This window comes from Photinus pyralis, unplaced genomic scaffold (genome assembly GCF_008802855.1).
Source record: "Photinus pyralis isolate 1611_PpyrPB1 unplaced genomic scaffold, Ppyr1.3 Ppyr1.4_LG3b, whole genome shotgun sequence".
In the NCBI taxonomy this organism is placed as follows: domain Eukaryota; kingdom Metazoa; phylum Arthropoda; class Insecta; order Coleoptera; family Lampyridae; genus Photinus; species Photinus pyralis.
Window position 1 is genome coordinate 12,270,659 of NW_022170510.1, and position 19,598 is coordinate 12,290,256.

The 19,598-nt window shown below is 34.0% G+C and overlaps 2 protein-coding genes across 4 annotated transcripts in view; one reads left to right on the plus strand and one right to left on the minus strand.

The window, feature by feature from the left end:
- The window catches only part of LOC116167064, a 46,375-nt gene that overhangs the window by 7,633 nt on the left and 19,144 nt on the right, over positions 1-19,598 (minus strand). The gene's annotated exons all lie outside the window — the stretch shown is intronic.
- Positions 11,825-12,777, plus strand: LOC116167065. Its single transcript, XM_031482302.1, has 3 exons — positions 11,825-12,233; positions 12,273-12,412; positions 12,456-12,777. The coding sequence occupies exons 1-3, from the start codon at positions 11,913-11,915 to the stop codon at positions 12,763-12,765; spliced, it is 771 nt and encodes a 256-aa protein (XP_031338162.1). The 5' UTR covers positions 11,825-11,912; the 3' UTR covers positions 12,766-12,777.

The window sequence follows — 19,598 nt, forward strand, 5'->3', positions numbered from 1 at the left end:
ACCGCAGAGCTACCCCCCGCCACCTTCATTACTACACTAATACTTTAATGGCCCGTAACCTATGCAATTCCACATGGCCCGCCCCTGACTAGAAACCAATTTCGAAAGAAAATTCAAAGGGCTGTAACTTTTGAACTAGTGGCCCAATCTTGGAACTGTTTGAAATTATGGATTCTACAGGCCACATTCTATAAGAAAATTTTTTTCCGGGTCGATCTGAGACAATTTTTTTTTTTCGGGCCTCAAAAAAAGGCAGTGTATAACCTTCCTTTTTTACCAAAAATCAACTGCACCAAAATTTCTCGGGAAAACACTTTTTCTTATTAATTTTGGTGCGTAGAATCTAAAACAATTCGTACTTTTTCGATCGGACTTCTCAATCAAAAGTTATGGACTAGAAACCAATTTCGTAAGAAAATTCAAAGGGCTGTTACTTTTGAACTAGTAGCCCAATTTTGGAACTGTTTGAAATTATGGATTCTACAGGCCACATTCTATAAGAAAATTTTTTTTCCGGGTCGATCTGAGACAATTTTTTTTTCGGGGCTCAAAAAAAGGCACCTTCCTTTTTTACCAAAAATCGACTGCACCAAAATTTCTCGGGAAAACACTTTTTCTTATTAATTTTGGTGCGTAGAATCCAAAACAAATCGTACTTTTTCGATCGGACGTCTCAATTAAAAGTTTTAATTATCAGCTGCAATTTAAAAAATAAATTAATGTAATTGATTTCCGAAATTGGAGTACTAAAATGAAGCAAAAAAATGTTTTTGTGGTGCACCGCAGAGCCTCCCCCCCCCCTCGCCACCTTATTACTACACTAATACTTTAATGGCCCGTAACCTATGCAATTCCACCTGGCCCGTAAGTACCCAGTCCGCCCCTGGATTTATTTGCAACTAACCCATTGTATCATTATTGGAAAACAAGGGTAGGGAAACATGTTATAATTTTCCTTTGATAAGGAGTTAGGGAGGTTTTTTTGGTGCATGAAGCCCAAGGATGCGCCTCTTATTCCGAGTTTATGGCGCATTTTTACTTTTTCTATGTTAGATTCGACTAATCAAAATGATTGAAGGTTATTTTCTTAAAATGCATGCAAAAGTATAAATTGCACTTAACTCAATTGTAAATCGATAACCCTGACCAAGTAACATTCAACTAACAGCCACAGCTAGTTGTTCCATCAACCTTGCCCTATGAGTTGCTTCAGATCATCAAAAACACTAAGAATTAGCAACGGTTCAATGGGTCTTATTTTAGTTAAGGGCACAAGGATGTCTGTCTCAGCGTAATTAGCTAAATCCGCTTAACACAAATGCTAACTGCAATAATGCCTGAATTGTTAGAAAAAGTCCTTTTGCTGTAAATTGCTCATTTGAGGATAAGTGCTAAATGAATGAAACCGACGACCCCGATTTCTTACCGCTCGTGAGAACCGACGTGAACTTAATGTTACGTGCTTGAAACATTGCAACATCATCGCGGCAATTCGTCTTAATTTTCGCGAAGAAACTCCGGCGTTGTCATAAAGGCAACCATTAGAATCAACAAACATGTCACCGGCACCCAGAGCATTTATACTCGCCTATTATGTAAACTAATAGTCGTGGAAATGCATCCCAAGACAAAATCGAGTGAAAGCAATTTCGATGCAAGTGAATGCCGAAATATTTGAATTGAATTATGGCATTCGCAGCATCAAACATAATTACATATTCAAATACCTGACAATTGTTGTTTCGTAATAAAGGCTACGAATATGCCATGATCATGGATCAATGACGCGACCATTGGTAATTATTATTGCTCTTTTATGCAAATTACTTTATTGATGTATTATTTTAATTGTGAAAGTAATTACCATATCCGCGAATGTTTTTATTCTTTTATTATGTATGGATTTAACTTCCGTATACATACATTAGAACATACACATAAATGTATGTGACATTACCGTCTAATACAATTTTAGTAAGAGAAACCCTAACTTGAACCCTATGACCGCCTAAAGCAAAATACCGGGGTTATTACAGTAACAAGAATGAATGAATTTTCTGTTTTTTGCCCGTAGTTAAATACAGAAAATGTAAATTTGTCGTTTCGTAGCGGAGAGATATTTCGTCGCCGTTGCTTTTTTAAATGCTACACAAAATATTACATTGTTTTCTTTATATTACATCTCTGTCTTCCTTTTTGGTACTCGAATAATACTCATTTTTTCGTATCGGTGTCTTAAAAGGCACTCTGATTTTTCTTTCATTTCGTCTACTTAAGTAAAATTGCATTCTGTGCGGAGGTCTCAAAACCCTACCCACGTAAATTACGATTGCCTTTTCCTTAATGTTTTTGGGCTTCATTTTAATTGTAAGCTCCAAGTGAATATTTGTTTATTTAATTGATTTCACTTAATTTGTTGTATATGCACTATGTAGACTTTGTTATACTTTGAAGACCCTGCAGCAATTTCAGAGGAGGATCGTGAATTTTAGGCACATTGGTCAGTGTTAAATTAAAACAAATTTAATGCAGCTATTATTAGTGTACAAATTGCCGTTTCCTTCTTGACAATCGTTCGCTTCAAATTTAGCGTAGGGGAATTTGTTTGAAATAATAAAGGGTGGTGTAACGGGTTTGCAGTTTCAAAAGGTTTATTTTCGAGTTTGAATTTTGTTAACATATGGAGATCTACACACATACCGCTTCATACAAAACTTGAACGTAAGTAGGTATAGCGATAAAACCCACGTAGTAATGCTTCGCGATAAAGAGACGACCGTATTTAGGAATGGTCTGGGCCGTTGCCTCGATGTCTTTGATCCTCAAAAAAGTGTCGGTTTCATTTTAAGTTGGCTGAAAAAGCCGAAATGCGGGTTTTCTATTGGTTAGTAGGGCACGTTAGTCGACGTTGTTGCATTCAGAAGATAGCGGGCAAAATACAAATAGTTAACGATGTGGAAGAGCCGGCATTATTGTTAGCCTACTTCGCGTACCACTTTGGTGCGTTAAAACGTATTCTTGGCCAAGTACTATTTGGGTGCGAGAAATTCAACTTCAAGAGCCAACATGTAGGAACTTTATCCGATAGCTGTAACAACAACAGCTTTGAGAATGTTTGAGTCTTTATCGGTTCTCAAATGTAAATCCTTAATTTAATTGACATGTAGATGTGATTTATCGCTTTTTCTGTGTAGTTAAGAGAGATGAAATTTTATTTTTTCCTGGAATTTCAGTTTGGATTTATCTCTTAATGTCTGATAACAAATTGATTTAGAAAAATTAATCTGCCTTTATTTTCTTGGCCTAATAACATTCCTTGATAGGATAGTTTTGTTTCTCTATTTGTTGTCAACTTTGTATGATTGGTTGTTGTAATTTTTTATTTTCGGAAGAAGGGCAAGTCCTGGAAATGTCATAGAAAGGCTACAAACATGTTTAAACCAAGAGAGAGGAATATTCGAACACATTTTCAAATGTAGATATTCGATACTTTTGTTACTTTTATGTTATGTTTATTTTTTCAATTGTTGAGTTTCTTCATTAAATCCGTAAATTAAAACTTTATTAAATATGTCGTGAATTTTATTTTGAACGATTCTTCATTGTGTGGTTTTGTCTTCTCATATGACCCTTTTTACACTCGTAATATGAAATTAAAATAAATTGTCAACTATGGGGTATCGCTGATATACTCCAAAGTCGATGTACAATCCGAAAGTTTAGAAAAAATAGGGGCTCCCTATTTAAAATAACAAAGTCGATGGCTACTACCGGTATTTGCAAATGTGCCGTCTTGAAAATATTGTAGTTCAATCCCTTAAGGGACTTATCAGTTTAGTTTCATTTTTAAAGGTTCTCCATATCTATGCAAAATTTATCGCCAAAGTACCAACCACAAGAAAATTATGTAAATTAACCAGACTATTTGGCTAGTTCACAAACTATCCAGATCCACAGTATGTATAGTTGGATAAAGTGTGAACTCAATAGTCCTATACTCTGTTTTTTAACTAGGAAGACGGATTTAAAAACCTGATTTACACTGAAAATGTCATTAGAATCTAGTAACAAAAATAATAGACTCATTTTATACAGACATGTATTGTGTGCTGCGTGATGTGCTTTTCTTTCACATTTGGATAGATTTCATTATTTATGCTTTTGGGATATTATTTGGCAGGAACTCCTTTATATTATGCATACATCATACTTTTAAAAGCGAATTATAATAAGTAGGTAATAGGTAATAATCCTGCATACAGTTTTTGGCGTTTGAAACATTATTTTGAATTGTAGTTTTAAATGTTTTATCAGTTGTAATACTACACAATCAACATTACAATTTACAACAAATGTTAAGTTATTGAACAAATTCAGAACAATGGAATTATACTCATATTATTAAAAAGCATAGTTCACTGCTTTATGTATAAGCGATTTAGTCACTGTCTTCCAAAAGTTCACTAAAACTGTCACTGTCCTCCAATTCGAGTGAAATAATTAATGGTTCTATAAGTGTATCCATTAGACCATCCAATCTACACATCTTATTTTCTTCCTTAATAACGTGTTGCACACAATTCCGCCAATGGTCAGAGCTCACATTTGCAACAGCGTTATGACCACCGGAACGTTTCGAAGGGGTAACAATCCCAGTATTTGGATATTCTTTAATTATCCGGTATACTGTAGATCGTGCAACTCCTAATATGTGTCATACTTTAAGAACCAATACATCATTATTTACGTTACCTGTGGTTGATGCAATCTTCAACACAAGCGTCGCAAAATTCATATCCGCAGTATCATACAACATTAATTGTTTATGTGTTTATAATAAACTGCTTCTCGGAGACTGATAAAATGACCCAAGTTTAAGCAACTACGTTTTTTCAAAGGAGACAAGCTGGCTTTACTGGTACCTACTTGGAGTTGAATTCATCACTAATGCCAGTACACTTAGGACGCGAAATATCAACTTTAGTTCTTAAAAGGACTGTTTTTTTTTTCATTAAAATTTATGCAAATGGACTAAGAACACTCAAAAACTCAAAAATAATTACAACAGTTAGGACGAGAATCGCGATTAAATTTGACAGTTAAATCATGTCAATAGCAATTTTACCTGGGTGTAAAACGGGCGCAGCGCGAGCCAATAGAAACTAAGATTTTTTGCAGGAACTTTTAAATCCGTCTTCCTAGTTAAAAAAACAGGGTATAATAGTAATACATAATAACCAATTCGTTGGTTAGTATGTAAACTAACCAATCCTCTTTGGTTAATTTAGTTCAGGATAGTAAAATAATTCTTGATTAAAAATAGATTTTATTATTTCTGTCATTTTTTTTACTTATTTTTAAGTGTTACTTTGTACCTAACGAATTGGTTATTATGTATTACTACGGATTTGAGTTTACACCATTGTGGATAGTTTGTGAACTAGCTAAAAATTCTGGTTAATATATATAATTTTCTGGCGGTTTGTACTTGGGCGATAAACTACCTGGATAGTTCACAAACCAACCAACAGTTGTAGCTATTTTAGCGAAACGATAATTTTCCATCAAAATAGCCATACGTTTGGATAGTTTACTAGCTAGTGTATAAACTAAAGTGAACACTTTATCCGTAACATATAAAACACTGGTTCTACAACTGAGCTAATCAGATGTTTGATGAATTTTCGGTGTTACCTTCAGATTAGAATTCAGAATCTCAATAATCATTTAAGATGAACATTATAACAAATCGTGGTAAAATCATTATTTAGATACACTTAATTTAACACACATGGTCATATAAAATGATCTGTTAGCTCAAGTGGCCTTTAGATATGATGCGAATTTAATAAACGTGGCCTATGCGTTTATCATCACTATAAGGTTATAAAATTGTAAATTGCATGTTCAATCACCTATAATGGCTATATTGAGGTAGGTACTATTATAGGAAGTTGGCGTTTTAGTACAGTGAATATTGAAGTAAATTATAAGGTATTAAAAGTAATGGGAAGCTATTATTGTATACGTTATAAAATAGGAGACGTAGATTATGAATTCAAACATCCAAGGGGAGCAATATTTAGTAATATTGCACTAAATCTGGGTCGGTCACAGCAACACTGTGCAACATTTCCATTTTTATCTGATGATCCAATGACGATTTAGCGTTCTAACAACAATTTTGACACCGTTTAGTTCACACTGAACTTGCTCAAGGACTACAGAGGGTTCCAATGTATAGTTCCTTTAAGAAAAAAAAGGCTGTTAGATCCATACTTATGTCTTTTGTATTATGCGTCCATTTCCTTATGGAAACAAGGAATTGTTAAATAAATTTTACCGTATAATTTATGACAAGCTCGCATTTGCTAGGAAAATTGTAATCTCAGTCCCACACTACGTTTGTCTGCATATCGATTTATTACAACGTGTTGTTTGTCACCGTTAAAGAAAAGTGAACAGAGTCATTATGCATATATTCGTCATCAATATCCATCCATAAATCCCGTTTTATAGAAAGCTATAAAGTCGAATCCATCATCGACCATAACAGAATATTCGTGAAAGTGACACTTACACGGAATCATTGTGAATGAAAAATGCTACTGTGACGATTAAAAAAATATCTACCTTGCCATAAAGTGGTAAAATTGAAAAATGAAACGTTCTATTTTGGAGCATTGGGCACTAATAATACCTATTTTTAGTTTGTAATTCGAAGACTAAGTAACTATGTAGTAGCGTTTGTCTCTTGTAACGGTTAGTTACATAATTTTGAATTAATTGTTTTAAAATTTATGAAATAATGAGTTACACCGACTAGCTTTAATCGAATGGGAACTTTTAACAATTACCTTCCGCTTACTTGTGTTATTACAACTAATTTTTTTCGTATTTCTTTACGAATAAAAGCTACATACATCCAACCTCCCCCAATATAGGGAATATATCACCAATTTTTTATAAAAAAACCAAAAATTTCAGTATATTTATTCCCAAAATAAATTTTATAACTGGTTTGAAGGACTTCACGCCCCCGATACTAAACACCTCTTTTATAAACTCAGCGTGTTGTATTTATGTTAGAGTAGGCATCTGTCATGAGAGTTTTTTGAAATGTAATTGTTATTATAAAATGTGTTCTAAGCATTTCTTGTAATTATTCGTAACAAGATACAACATGGCGCAGTCGGGGCAGTTAGTTTATTAAACTGAGCAAAGTTTTCAAGAAGTATAGGTTCCGAAACATCAAATAAGTGTATTGTTGAACAGCTGAACCTAATTATAAGAAGAAAAACCGAAATGGAATTCAAACCTCCAGCTAATTTGTCACTACAGGGAAATTTAAGTGAAAACTGGCGTAAATTTAGACAAAATTTTGAAATTTACCTGAAAGCTTCCGATAAGTCAACAAAGGACGATGAAACAAAAATAGCCATTCAATTAAATATAATTGGTGAAGATGCTGTGGAAGTATACAACACCTTTACATTGTCCGAAACTGACATGGTGTCATTTCCAGCAGTATTAAAAGCTTTCGATGACCATTGTAGTCCCAAGAAAAATATCGTGTTTGAGCGTTTTAAATTTTTTAGTAGAGTGCAGCAAGAAGGAGAAGGGTTTGATCAGTTCTTAACTGATATCAAGAAATTATCCAAGTCCTGCGAATTTGGATTATTAAGTGATGAGATGGTCCGAGACAGAATTGTTTTAGGGATTTATGACAAGGTCATGCAGGAAAGATTGTTACGGGTAGAGGATCTTGATTTGGCAAAGGCTGTGAATTTATGTCGAGCTGCAGAAATTTCAAAATCTCAAGCTAGAAATTTGCAAGGGGCTTCAGTCGAAGTTGAGGTCATTAAGAAAAAGTCAGCAAACCGAAATTATAAGTCTGTTTCCAAAACGAGTAGTGAAAGGTTTGAATGTAGAAGATGTCAGACTGTTCATGGCGTTCGTGAATGTCCTGCCTTTGGGAGAAGCTGCAATAAATGTGGACAGTTAAATCATTTTGCAGTTTCCTGTCAAGTAAAAAATGTGAAGGTGCTACAAGAACAGAATGAGCAACCTGACGAATTGGTGTTCACCATTAACAGCATTGGGGTAAGAAATCAGAACAAAAAGGTTTTGTCAATTAAGTCATGGTTTCAAAATGTGAACGTTGGTGATCATGTGCCTATTAAATTTAAACTAGACACTGGTGCAGATGTGAATGTCCTGTCGCGTAAAATGTTAAGTGAAGTAGGTGTTCCAGAGTCTCAGTTACAAAATACATAATTTTGGAGGCATTTGGTGGTACTGTCTTAAAACCTCTAGGCATTGTTCCACTAAAAGTTCAGTGTAACCGTTGAATTTACTGATAACTTCATAATTGTAGACAAAATTGTTTCTCCGTTATTAGGACTTGAGTCTTGTATTAAGTTAAATCTTATTGCACGCAAAGTAGATGCCTTGGGTAAGTTTATGACTAAGGATGAATTTATTAAGAATAATCTAGAATTATTTCAAGGTCTGGGTAAGTTTAGGAATAAATGTGAAATCCAAACAATGAAGCCATACCGGTCATTAACCCTCCTAGAAGGGTACCATTTGCTATTCGCGACAAATTAAAGGAAACCTTGATATCCTAGAAAATAGAAAAATTATTTCAAAAGTTGATAAACCGTCTGGTTGGGTTAATAATATCGTGATTGTTGAAAAGAAGGATGGCTCCTTAAGACTTTGTTTGGATCCTCGTGATTTAAATTTAGAAATTAAAAGACCTGCATATGTCCTTATTCCAACTCTTCAAGATATAATTGGAAACCTTAAAGGAAAAAAGTTTTTACAGTGCTCGATTTAAAGGAAGGTTTTTGGCATGTAGAACTTACTGAAAAGTCTAGTGATCTTTGTACATTTGCTACGCATTTTGGTTGTTACAAATTTAATCGTTTGCCTTTTGGGCTTAATATGGCGCCAGAATATTTTCAAGCCATTAATGAAAGAATCTTTGGAAACTTGATCGAATTTTAAATTCCGTGATCATAGAGCTACTGCAAATGGAGTTAAATTTAATCCTAGCAAGGTTCAATTTAAGCAACCCTCAGTTAATTATTTTGGTCATATCTTTTCGGAGGATGGAATGTCAGTTGATCCAAATACAATAGCAGCAATTAAAGGATTAAAAGATCCCACAAATGTAAAAGAACTGCAAAGTATTTTAGGAATGATAAATTATTTGCGACAGTTTATACCGAACTTAGCCGATATAACTTCTCCATTGCGTGAATTATTAAAACAAAAAGTTGAATTTAAATGGTTAACTGCACACTCGGTTGTACTAGATAAAATAAAAAACATAATTTCTAATGCTCCAGTGTTAGCTAACTTGGATTCATTAAAAAAAATCACCATACAAGCCGATGCATCCAAAGATGGCCTGGGGTGCTGTCTTCTTCAGGATGACAAACCAATTTCATTTGCTTCTCGTAATTTGAGTTCTAGTGAGAAAAATTATTCCCAAATAGAGAAGGAGCTTCTCGCTATTGTTTTTGCAGTAAACAAGTTTCATATCTTCATTTATGGTCGCGAAATAAAGGTAAATACTGATCACAAACCTTTGGTAACTCTGATGAATAAAAAAATTGGAGATATTGCCTCATCGCGTTTGCAAAGAATGAGAATAAAATTACAGTGTTAAATTTCTTACCAGGAAAATATATGTTTATTGCCGACTTGCTTTCACGATTTTACCTAAATTTTCCAGAGAGCGAAGGTGATGATCAATGGATTTCTGAAACTGTTCATACTTTAAGCAAAAATTTAAGTATTTCAGATGCTAAAAAGTTGGAATTTATACAGGCTACTGCCAATGATCCAGTTTTGTCAAAGGTAATGTTCTATATTATAAATGGCTGGCCTAAACGTAATGAACTAATGGACGGTTCAATTAAATACTATTATAAGTTTCAAGCAGAATTATCTGTCGAAGATGGCTTGTTATTTATAAACCACCGATTAATAGTCCCGGATAAACTTAGATTCTATATTTTACGGCTTCTTCATGAGCCTCATTTTGGTACTGTTAAGACCAAACAACGTGCTAGACAAATTGTATTTTGGCCAGGCATGTCAAGCAACATACAGAATATGATATCTAATTGTTATGTTTGTGAACGTTACCAAACTGCTAAACAAAGGGATTTATTGATTCCACATGAGATACCAAATATACCATTTTATAAAATAGCTTGTGATATAATGGATTATGCAGGTAATAGCTATCTTATTGTACAAGATTATTTCTCGAAATGGCTCGAGATCATTCTATTAAAAAACAAAACCTCATCAGAAATTATTAAACACCTCAAAATATTGTTCGCGAGGTTTGGTATTCCCAACACAGTAATTTGTGACAGTATGTCTTTTTCTTCCTTTGAATGCAAGAACTTTTCCAAAGAGTGGAATTTCCAGTTTTGCACAAGTTCTCCTAAATATCCACGCAGTAATGGTCAAGCAGAACGTGCAGTTCAAACTGCTAAACTAATGTTCAAGAAATGTTCTCACGACAATATTGATATCCACCTCGCATTATTGGAGTTTAGAAATACTCCCGTTTCGGGTATTGGAATATCGCCAAGTCAAATGCTCATGAATAGACTAACCAGAACCAAGCTTCCTATTCACACACAATTACTAAAACCCGCAAATCCTAAGGATGCACATAAAAAACTTTTAGCCAAACAGGAAAATTTTAAACGAAACCACGATAAAAGTGCCAACAATTTTAACCAAAATTTGAAAGCAGGTGATAATGTTCTTATAAAAGATCAGTTTTGGGAAAAAGGACAAGTAGTTGGTAATCATTCCACTCCTAGATCTTTTAATGTAATTAATAATAAGAACAATGTTGTTAGAAGAAACTTTAGCCAACTAAAACCAACTAATACAAAATTTGAAATTAACAACTCATCAAACTGCTCAAATGATCATGATCAAAGTCAAAATATGGATTGTTCTTCTGATAACACCACTGATAATAACTTAGAAACTATTAACAATCAAACCACCATTGAAATTGATTCTACAAATGACCTAATTCCTGATTCTAATATTAAACAAACTGTTACACACAGTGGTCGGATTGTTAAATTACCGACTAACTTTAAAGATTATTTTATGTAATCTCATAATAATGTTTTGTTTTAGTTTGTTTTGATTTGTTTGTTTTAGAAAAAAAAAGGAAGATGTTGTATTTATGTCGGAGTAGGCATCTGTCATGAGAGTTTTTTGAAATGTAATTTTTATTATAAAATGTGTTCTAAGCATTTCTTGTAATTATTCGTAACAAGATACAACACAGCGTAGTTAAAATTCCAAATACAATCTCAATTCTATGAGTTCGATTGCGTAATAAAATAATACTTCATTCCCTAGGTGACGCATTTAATTTGGGAAAAATTTCATTGAACTTTAAAAACAAACATAAAAATTGAACAGAGAGCTCGCACACTATTGCGATCAAAGCTGGAACTCTCCTCTTTTTTCCTGTCCAGTAGTTCATCTTTAATATCGTCCAGATCACAACTTTGGTGGGAATTTCGTATTTTAACGCTCAAAGAGAGGTTCGATGCTATACCTAGACATAGACTGATCGATATAGCACCACGCAAAAGCTCTTTTACCCTTGGTCTAAATCTAAAATTTTCTTCTAAAGGGAATTCTAAGTTATTCTTGGGCGTCTAAACTCTAAAGGTAACACCGCACTAGTAGGCGGATCGGCACTGCAACGGAACGACGCGACTCTACGATACATTTATATGGGTGTCGCATTTTAACTGCACTCAAGATCGAGCGGTTTGCGAACAAATGAACTAAATAATTTCCCGTCATCTGCCAACGAATTTTTAGTCTATCATACATGTTAAATTAAAATGGCCCCGCACAATAATAAAAATTTCAGTGACAAAGTGCTCATTAACCGTAAATCGACACCTGTCAACATTTTACCAACCGAGATACTGCTGTACATATTTTCATTTTTGAGCAACATAGAAATTCTAGATATCGCACGGCATGTCTGCAGAAGGTGGAACCTTTTAACTCCAAAACCGACCCTGGATGTAAAAAGGTTAAGAATAGCAGATTCGAAATCGCAGAATACGCGGCAGATTTGTGATATAATCAACTCGTCTCCTAAACTAAAAGACGTCACAATATCGTGCCGATCGGGTTTATCTCGTATACTTAAAACGGTAAGTTCGAATGTTTTCACGTTCTATACATCTATATAGATAGGAAAAGCGAGCAAAGATCTGCGGAAACTCAAAATAATTAATGGCGGCTTTTGCGAGCGCAGCAAATGCAGTGCGGGTGTAAACAAAATCGTGAAGAAGTGTAAAAAACTACACCGCATCGGTATACTAGCCAATCGGTGAGCTTTCAATTTCTGTTGCACTATTTCATTGTACCTTTAGATACTATCTACGTAGATCGTTTAAATTGTCCGTAAAACAAAAAACGGGCAGGCTGTGGTCGTATAAGTCAACAATGGACATACGGAATATTGAACTTAATCAAATCCCAACCTTATTGCTAGGCTTAAGAAGATATTCATTAGAAATTCCAATACCTTCGAGTAGTTCCGTCGTGGAGGAGTACTTGAGGACACCCTATCCAGGATATCAAGTCGCGGTCCACAGGGAATCGCATTTGGAACATTTTTTAAGCTTGGTGAACAATCACACTTCTCTACATGAAACTGATGTACTTTTACAAGTTCTTTAAATAAACATTTTCTTCAAGTGAAAATGGTGAAGAGAACCCACTTTAATATTTCCTCTTTATATTATTATACCAAATTTTCTCGGTAAATCCATTGAAAAATAGTGAGAGGTGCAACTTGACCAATTTATAAGAGGCTTCGTAAAGAGTATCCTATTCTCCCCAGTTATAGTGCTCAACATGGATGTATAATGGCCGTTTGCACCGACAAAATTAATTAAAATGCATGACAACCATTGTTGCAATAATCGTTACCATGGATTTTAACTACACTTAAGCTAAGCTCCGCTTAAATGTGTCGGTGCAAACGGCCATAAATCCCAATGGAATATTGGTGTTGAGCTTTTACAGAATTCAAGGTAATTTGGATGTTACATCTTCAATAATTAGTAATTACGGTCGATTTTCATTCGTACACAATTCCATTTTGAGGGGTTGATTACGAAATTCTTATCCTTCATATAGGAAATTGCGAGGAAAATGTAGGAAATGGACGAAATTAACGGAAATTCTGGGAAAATATTAGGAAATTTTGGGGAAATGGGAAGAAATTTCAAAGCAAATATTAGGAAATTCTAGGGAAATAATATGAAATTTTGAGGCAATAAAAGGTTTCTGTAGGGAAGTAACGTTGCTCATTTTACATTAATCTGGAGAAATGTTATGTAAATTGGGAAAAATTTAAGGCGATGAAGGAAATCTTTGTCCCCAAAAAATAATGATCAAAGCTCTGTTACAGAGATCAAAGAGCTATCTGTTTAATTTAGTTTTTCGTGTATTGCAGTTGTTTAATGTAAAGCAATTATTGTTTTAATATGATTAATACACTCCATTAATATACGACCAATCAGCTTGGTGATTGTTTCAAATTCTAACCAATTAGACGATTTTTTAAGTGATTAAAAGCTAGGTAACTTTTTATCAGCGATAGGGATGCCTTAAATATATAGTGGTTGTGAAATTTACTGTCTGGTATTAATCTCTCTAAAGTACACTCGATCTTTGTTTTAAATCAGGATAATTTTATTTTTAATGCACTCAAATTTTGTTGCCTCCTGGAAAAAACTCTCGATCAAAAGCATAAGATAAAATCGCTCCAGCTAAAGTTGTCGCGATTTTATAACATTTTTGAAATCGGAAAAAAATTTTCTACAAAATGACACAAAAAGTAAAAATGATTTCTATAAGAAAAAACAAAGTTGATGATTGTTGACTGGAGACGGTACGTCAAACTTGCCCTTTAAAATACCATCTTGTAGAGATAATAATGTGTCATTTATTTTGAAATATCTTTTTAAATACTTTCGGTATGAAATTAAAATGATTTTGCAAAATTTCGTTTTTTTCCGGATATCTCCGAAAGTAATCAAAATTGTTTCAGTTTAAAAACTGCATTTCGTTAATAATAATAATAATAATAACTTTATTGTCCTTACAGAAAATTCAAATACAGGACAAAGTTTAAACAAATAAAGTAAGTGGAATAGCGAGTATACTTCAAATTTAACTAAAATTAATACACCTACGTTTAATTAATTAACCTTGCCATGTATGTAACAAAATCAAAATTCGCAATTTAACATCACCTCACAAAAAATTAGAAAAGAATAAATGAAAAAAGAAAATGACAAAGGAAAACAGAAAATACCGGGTTAAGCCGGGTTGCCAAATTTAAACTACTTCTATCTCTTACGGTTCCCGAGATCCCCATGGTGGCTGTCGAATTTGAATCAGCTTGTATCATTTTCTAATAACTTTCCTTTCATTCTCCAAAAATGTTCTGCTTATTTCTTCAGAATGTCCTGGAGTATCGTCCAAATTGCCTTAAGTTATTCGAAAATGTTTCATCCAAAATTTACTATTTTTCTGCTAAATCCTCTTGCACGCTTTTCTCAAAATTGCTTCTAATTTTTTCATAGCTTCCTGATTCTTAAATTCCCCGAATTTTTATACAAAAGTACCATTTATTAAACATCTAAGTCTCACTATTTCGCCAGGATTTCCTCGGATAGAATTTCCATAAAGTGTTTTTTATATTTTGCAGACAAAAGTCGTTCGTATAAGTCCAGAATAAAAATGTTACGGCAGCACTTGGTTTGTGAATTTGTTTGGATATGGGAAACTTCAGCGAGTGAGATGGAAATATGGAACACAATCTTATATTACAATTGCGCCTCTTTACTCTTTTTCACTCAACGGTAAAGTACAAAGCTCTTATGAAATCATAAGTGATAAATAAATCTTAAAAAATCATTTAATTAGCAAACAAAAATTGCTTGACCAGAACTAAAATCGTTTGCCAGGGTTTTGGAATGAAAAAGGTAAACAGGATAATAATAAAAGACAAAGTTTTGGAATAGTGTATTATGGAGTTAAGACCAAGGGGCTAAAGTCTGTGGTTTATAATCCTAAGGGATTAGGTCGGACTTTAGTCCTGTGTTATTTACACTATTTTTTGTGCTCCTATAATCAGCAACAGTAATTTCAATGTTAAAGTGTTAAAGAAAGAAAAAATTTGATTTTATAATCAATATACCTTTTCGTGTCAAACTGTGCCCATATAATAATAAATGTCAGATTTTCGTTGAAAACTACGGCGCAGAAATGATCGTTTATCGTGGAGCATATTTGTTGCTGTAAAAGTTGTAGGTAAGTTTTGCCGCTGTCAAAGTGACTATTGTACTGCAGCTTATGTGCACTTTCACTTTGAAAAAATAAAAGTGCACTTTTGCGGCGGTATTCACGCGATTCTGAAGAGGATTTTATTTACATGAAAATGTTTCAAATCATTCAGACAGAACCGTGCACTGTGCAGGATTACCGCCGTTTCTGAAGAAAGCCTTATGCATTCATGAGAGCTTATGAAAGTGGACATGCTAAATCTGTCATAATGACACCGTCGTAGATTCCAGAAATAAAATATCAATTTGGTCATAGAACACTAGATGAATTAAGAATGGGTAAGAATTCATATTTGATGATAGTTTAAATGTGTAAAGATCACACCATGCTTTTCATTAAATACAAAAACTTCTTATGATGAAAAGATCTTTGTCATGTGGACTCCTAAATTGCGATGGATGTTAGAAAAGAGAAAAATTGAGAACAAATTTAATGTTTGTAACCTTTTACGTAAACTATTAAAACAGTTAGTATTGTATTGTTATCTGTTAGTTTTCTTAGTAAGTGATTTTAGTTTTTAATTAAATGTGTTGATATTTACCTACCCATGTGGAAAATGAAATGTTTGAACAATACAGTGGTAATGCTCTTTTAAATGACCAATTTTTTTTTACACTACCTATACCTACTTATTTAACCAAAAGTCTTCTTTTTCATATAAAACCGCGAAATGTTATAAATAATCATTTCTTCATTGGTAGACAGTTAGCTTTACTTATGATCTTAGGATTAAGTGGTGGAACAGCCGCCTAAATTTGCCAAAAATGAACTTCGTTACGTTGGACAATACTTTTTCTTGTTTCTTTTATTATTTAATGTAAATTCTGGTGGAAGTATATTGAATAAATGACTTATTATTCAATGGTCTACAAAATGCACAATACGTAGAGCTTCTTCCTCAACAATTGCCAGAATGAAAGTGGGTCATGTTCGGTTTCTAGCACACATTTTTGTATATTTTAACACCCAACTTACTTACTTACTAGCATAGATCTTCCAATTAAACCTTTCAGAATAGTCGAATTGTTGTCATCTTAGATCACATTTTCTGTGGCTGTTACTCAATAGCGTTACACTAGACCAATAAGAACGACCGCACAACGTGAAAATAATTGTGTATCATTTCCAGCCTGTATCCAAAATGACATAGTTACATGGGCCTTTAAAAGTTCTGTGCACTTCTCAGAAACATAAAGAATGCCGAATGGTCTTCATTATAAGTCGTTGCGCAACTTGATCGTGAACTGTAGCAAACATTTTGAGCCTTGAGGCCCAGAATAACAGATCGCAATTATTCTAAATGTAAATAAAAATAATGAGCTTTTTCGGCGCCCCAAGCAATGTCTCGATTTAAATTAGATCCATCTTCCTTAGTTATACATTCGTTCGACCTGTACATTTACTAAACGCAAGTAAGACAGAATTCGCGTTTGGAAAATAGCACGAAGCACAAAAGAAAATATCAAGTTCACCCTGTTTACACGTTCTAAAATAAACATATTCGCTAATTATAGAAAGAGAAATTTTATTGTTGGCTTTTCCTCCAATGGTTCAGCTAATATTGAAATTTCTCATACGGCACAGTTTTTACTAATAAACTACCTGATTAGATCATTAATGATCACAATCAGATGTTTCTATTATTTAAAGAATTTTAACCGGCGGAGTCATTAAAACTTGATTCTTTCTTATAATGAGTGTGGTTTTCACTTTAATGTATTTCACTTTCAATCTCGTTACAACAGCCCGGAGTTGTTTATACTAAAACTTCCTTTAAATAATCAAACTAATAAAATAATAAACGCTTACATAATAGAACTAGAAAACCCACTGTACGTGAGGGCAATAATAAATGGCGGTGATTGAAAAAGATTTGTTATGATAGAAGATTAGTTAACCGTGAACGGTTGGATTATAATCCGTGAGTGCTCTTCGTATAACATTTCAAGATGAACTACTAGAAAAAAGAAAGGCGTTAATTCTGTTAGTTACAGTTGAGAAGGTGTGCGCTCACAGATTAATGAATATTACAATACTTTTACTATTATATTTGTTTCCGTGTGACCGACAAGTTTGACCTGTCACCTTTGTACTTTCACTGAAATATTACAATTTCGTACTGTGCACACTTATGGCAAATTTCTTGTTCCTTTTACAGACGTTTATCTCCCTATTTTGCTTAATTTGGGACAAAGAGCGAATTTTCATTTCTCAGTTTCACTTATGCAATTAAAAAGACAATACATCTTTTCTTCTCGCGAAGTTCCCATGCGTTACTTAACACCAGGAACGCTAAAATATGCTAATCCGTACAAAAGGGTAATTTCGCCGAAAGTAATTAACGTCGATATGATCGATGCAACTAAGCCCACTTGAAAATTTTTACTAACAAGTTGACGAAACGAGTAAAAGGTTAACAGTTTTTGGTAAATGTACGAAATTAATTAGGATTATGGTGCGTGTAACTGCTGAAGGATCTAGTTTTTATAAAATTTATGACCAACCTAATTTAAATACATACCCACTTGCGAAAATGTAATCGTAAACGGCGTATTCCTACTTTTAGATAAATTAATTACAGTACGTTTGTGACTGCAATAAGTTAACATCGTCTTCTTGTTAGAAACTTTAAGTGTTTTGTAATTTGAATGATTGATTTTGCCTCGTGAATGGAAAGTCAGAGAAACCTTCCCAAAAATTTTACGGAAAACTGGTTGCTATTCAAAACCTTGTGATGTTGTGCTAGATAGAAAATATTTTATCTCCTTAAACGGTAAATTTAAAATATGGAACGATTCTTCACAGAAAATATTGCAATCTAAGTCCATACATTGGTTTTGGGTTAAGTAATTCAGAATGATTTTCTGGTAAAAACACCTCAGAAGTAGAAAAGCAAACAAAGTTCATGGTCATAATGCTGCATTGCACCGGAATCTACAATCCAAAACATTGGGGGATCCACAGATTTGACGATATCCGATTGGCTAACAACCGCAGGCCCTTCCGAGCTCTTCTCAGACTTGAGCTTCTTAGAATTCTTACAGATCCTGCAATTTATCCATCAAAACTCGGGAAACTTTCATGACAAATAACCCTGACGATAGTAACCAAGTTCTCCTAGTAAAACTTCTTCAAAAGATACAGAAATCTTAAAGATACAGTTAAAGGGCCTCGAGGCCGCAGTACAGGGACCAAACTAGGAGACCATCTTTCAATCTTGCATTTTGTGATAACTTTATGAAACTTCCAGAGGATGTTCTAGACACCCTAAGGTTGAATTTCAGCTATGCCGCCACCCCCGCATCCCCGGACGGCACTTGCTTTAGCGGGTTTCTTAAGCGCAAGGTAGCATTTCAATACCCGTCCATAAAATGGGTCAAAATTGTATGTCCAGGGTTTGTTTTGTATTTTCTTACATCTAGGAAGATTGAAGGGAATTGTCAAATACCCAGGGAGAATTTATTTAGGGTATTTAACGTGGTTTGTCTATTTTTAAGGCGCTTTTAACAGTGCGGACTAGGGAATGCAATCCCGCAGCAAAATCTCAATCCCGGTATTTGCGGGATTGTTAGATGTTAATCCCGCGGGATCCCGGTATTTGCGGGATCTAGCAAAACTTTAAATAAATTGGCAAATAAGCAATTCTGTGCGGTTAACTTCTGTATTAAAATAAATCGCTAATATTTAACAAAAACGTACCTTCGGCCTAACTTAGAACTCAAAAAAACCTTACCTGTAAAGCAAAAAAAGTCTTCTAAAGTGCCTCAAAAATCATAATACATTTTTAACGAAAAAAGTTTAACAATTATTTAAAAAATAATTCGCCGTTATCAGTTTCATCAGTTCCGCAAATCCCGCGGGATCCCGCTCCATTTATGTGCGGGATTAATCCCGCAAAAATGCTGCGGGATCCCGCAATCCCGGTATTGCATTCCCTAGTTTCTAGTCTATAACTTTTGATTGAGAAGTCTGATCGAAAAAGTACGAATTGTTTTGGATTCTACGCACCAAAATTAATAAGAAAAAGTGTTTTCCCGAGAAATTTTGGTGCAGTCGATTTTTGGTAAAAAAGGAAGGTTATACACTGCCTTTTTTTGAGCCCCGAAAAAAAAATTGTCTCAGATCGACCCGGAAAAAAAATTTTCTTATAGAAT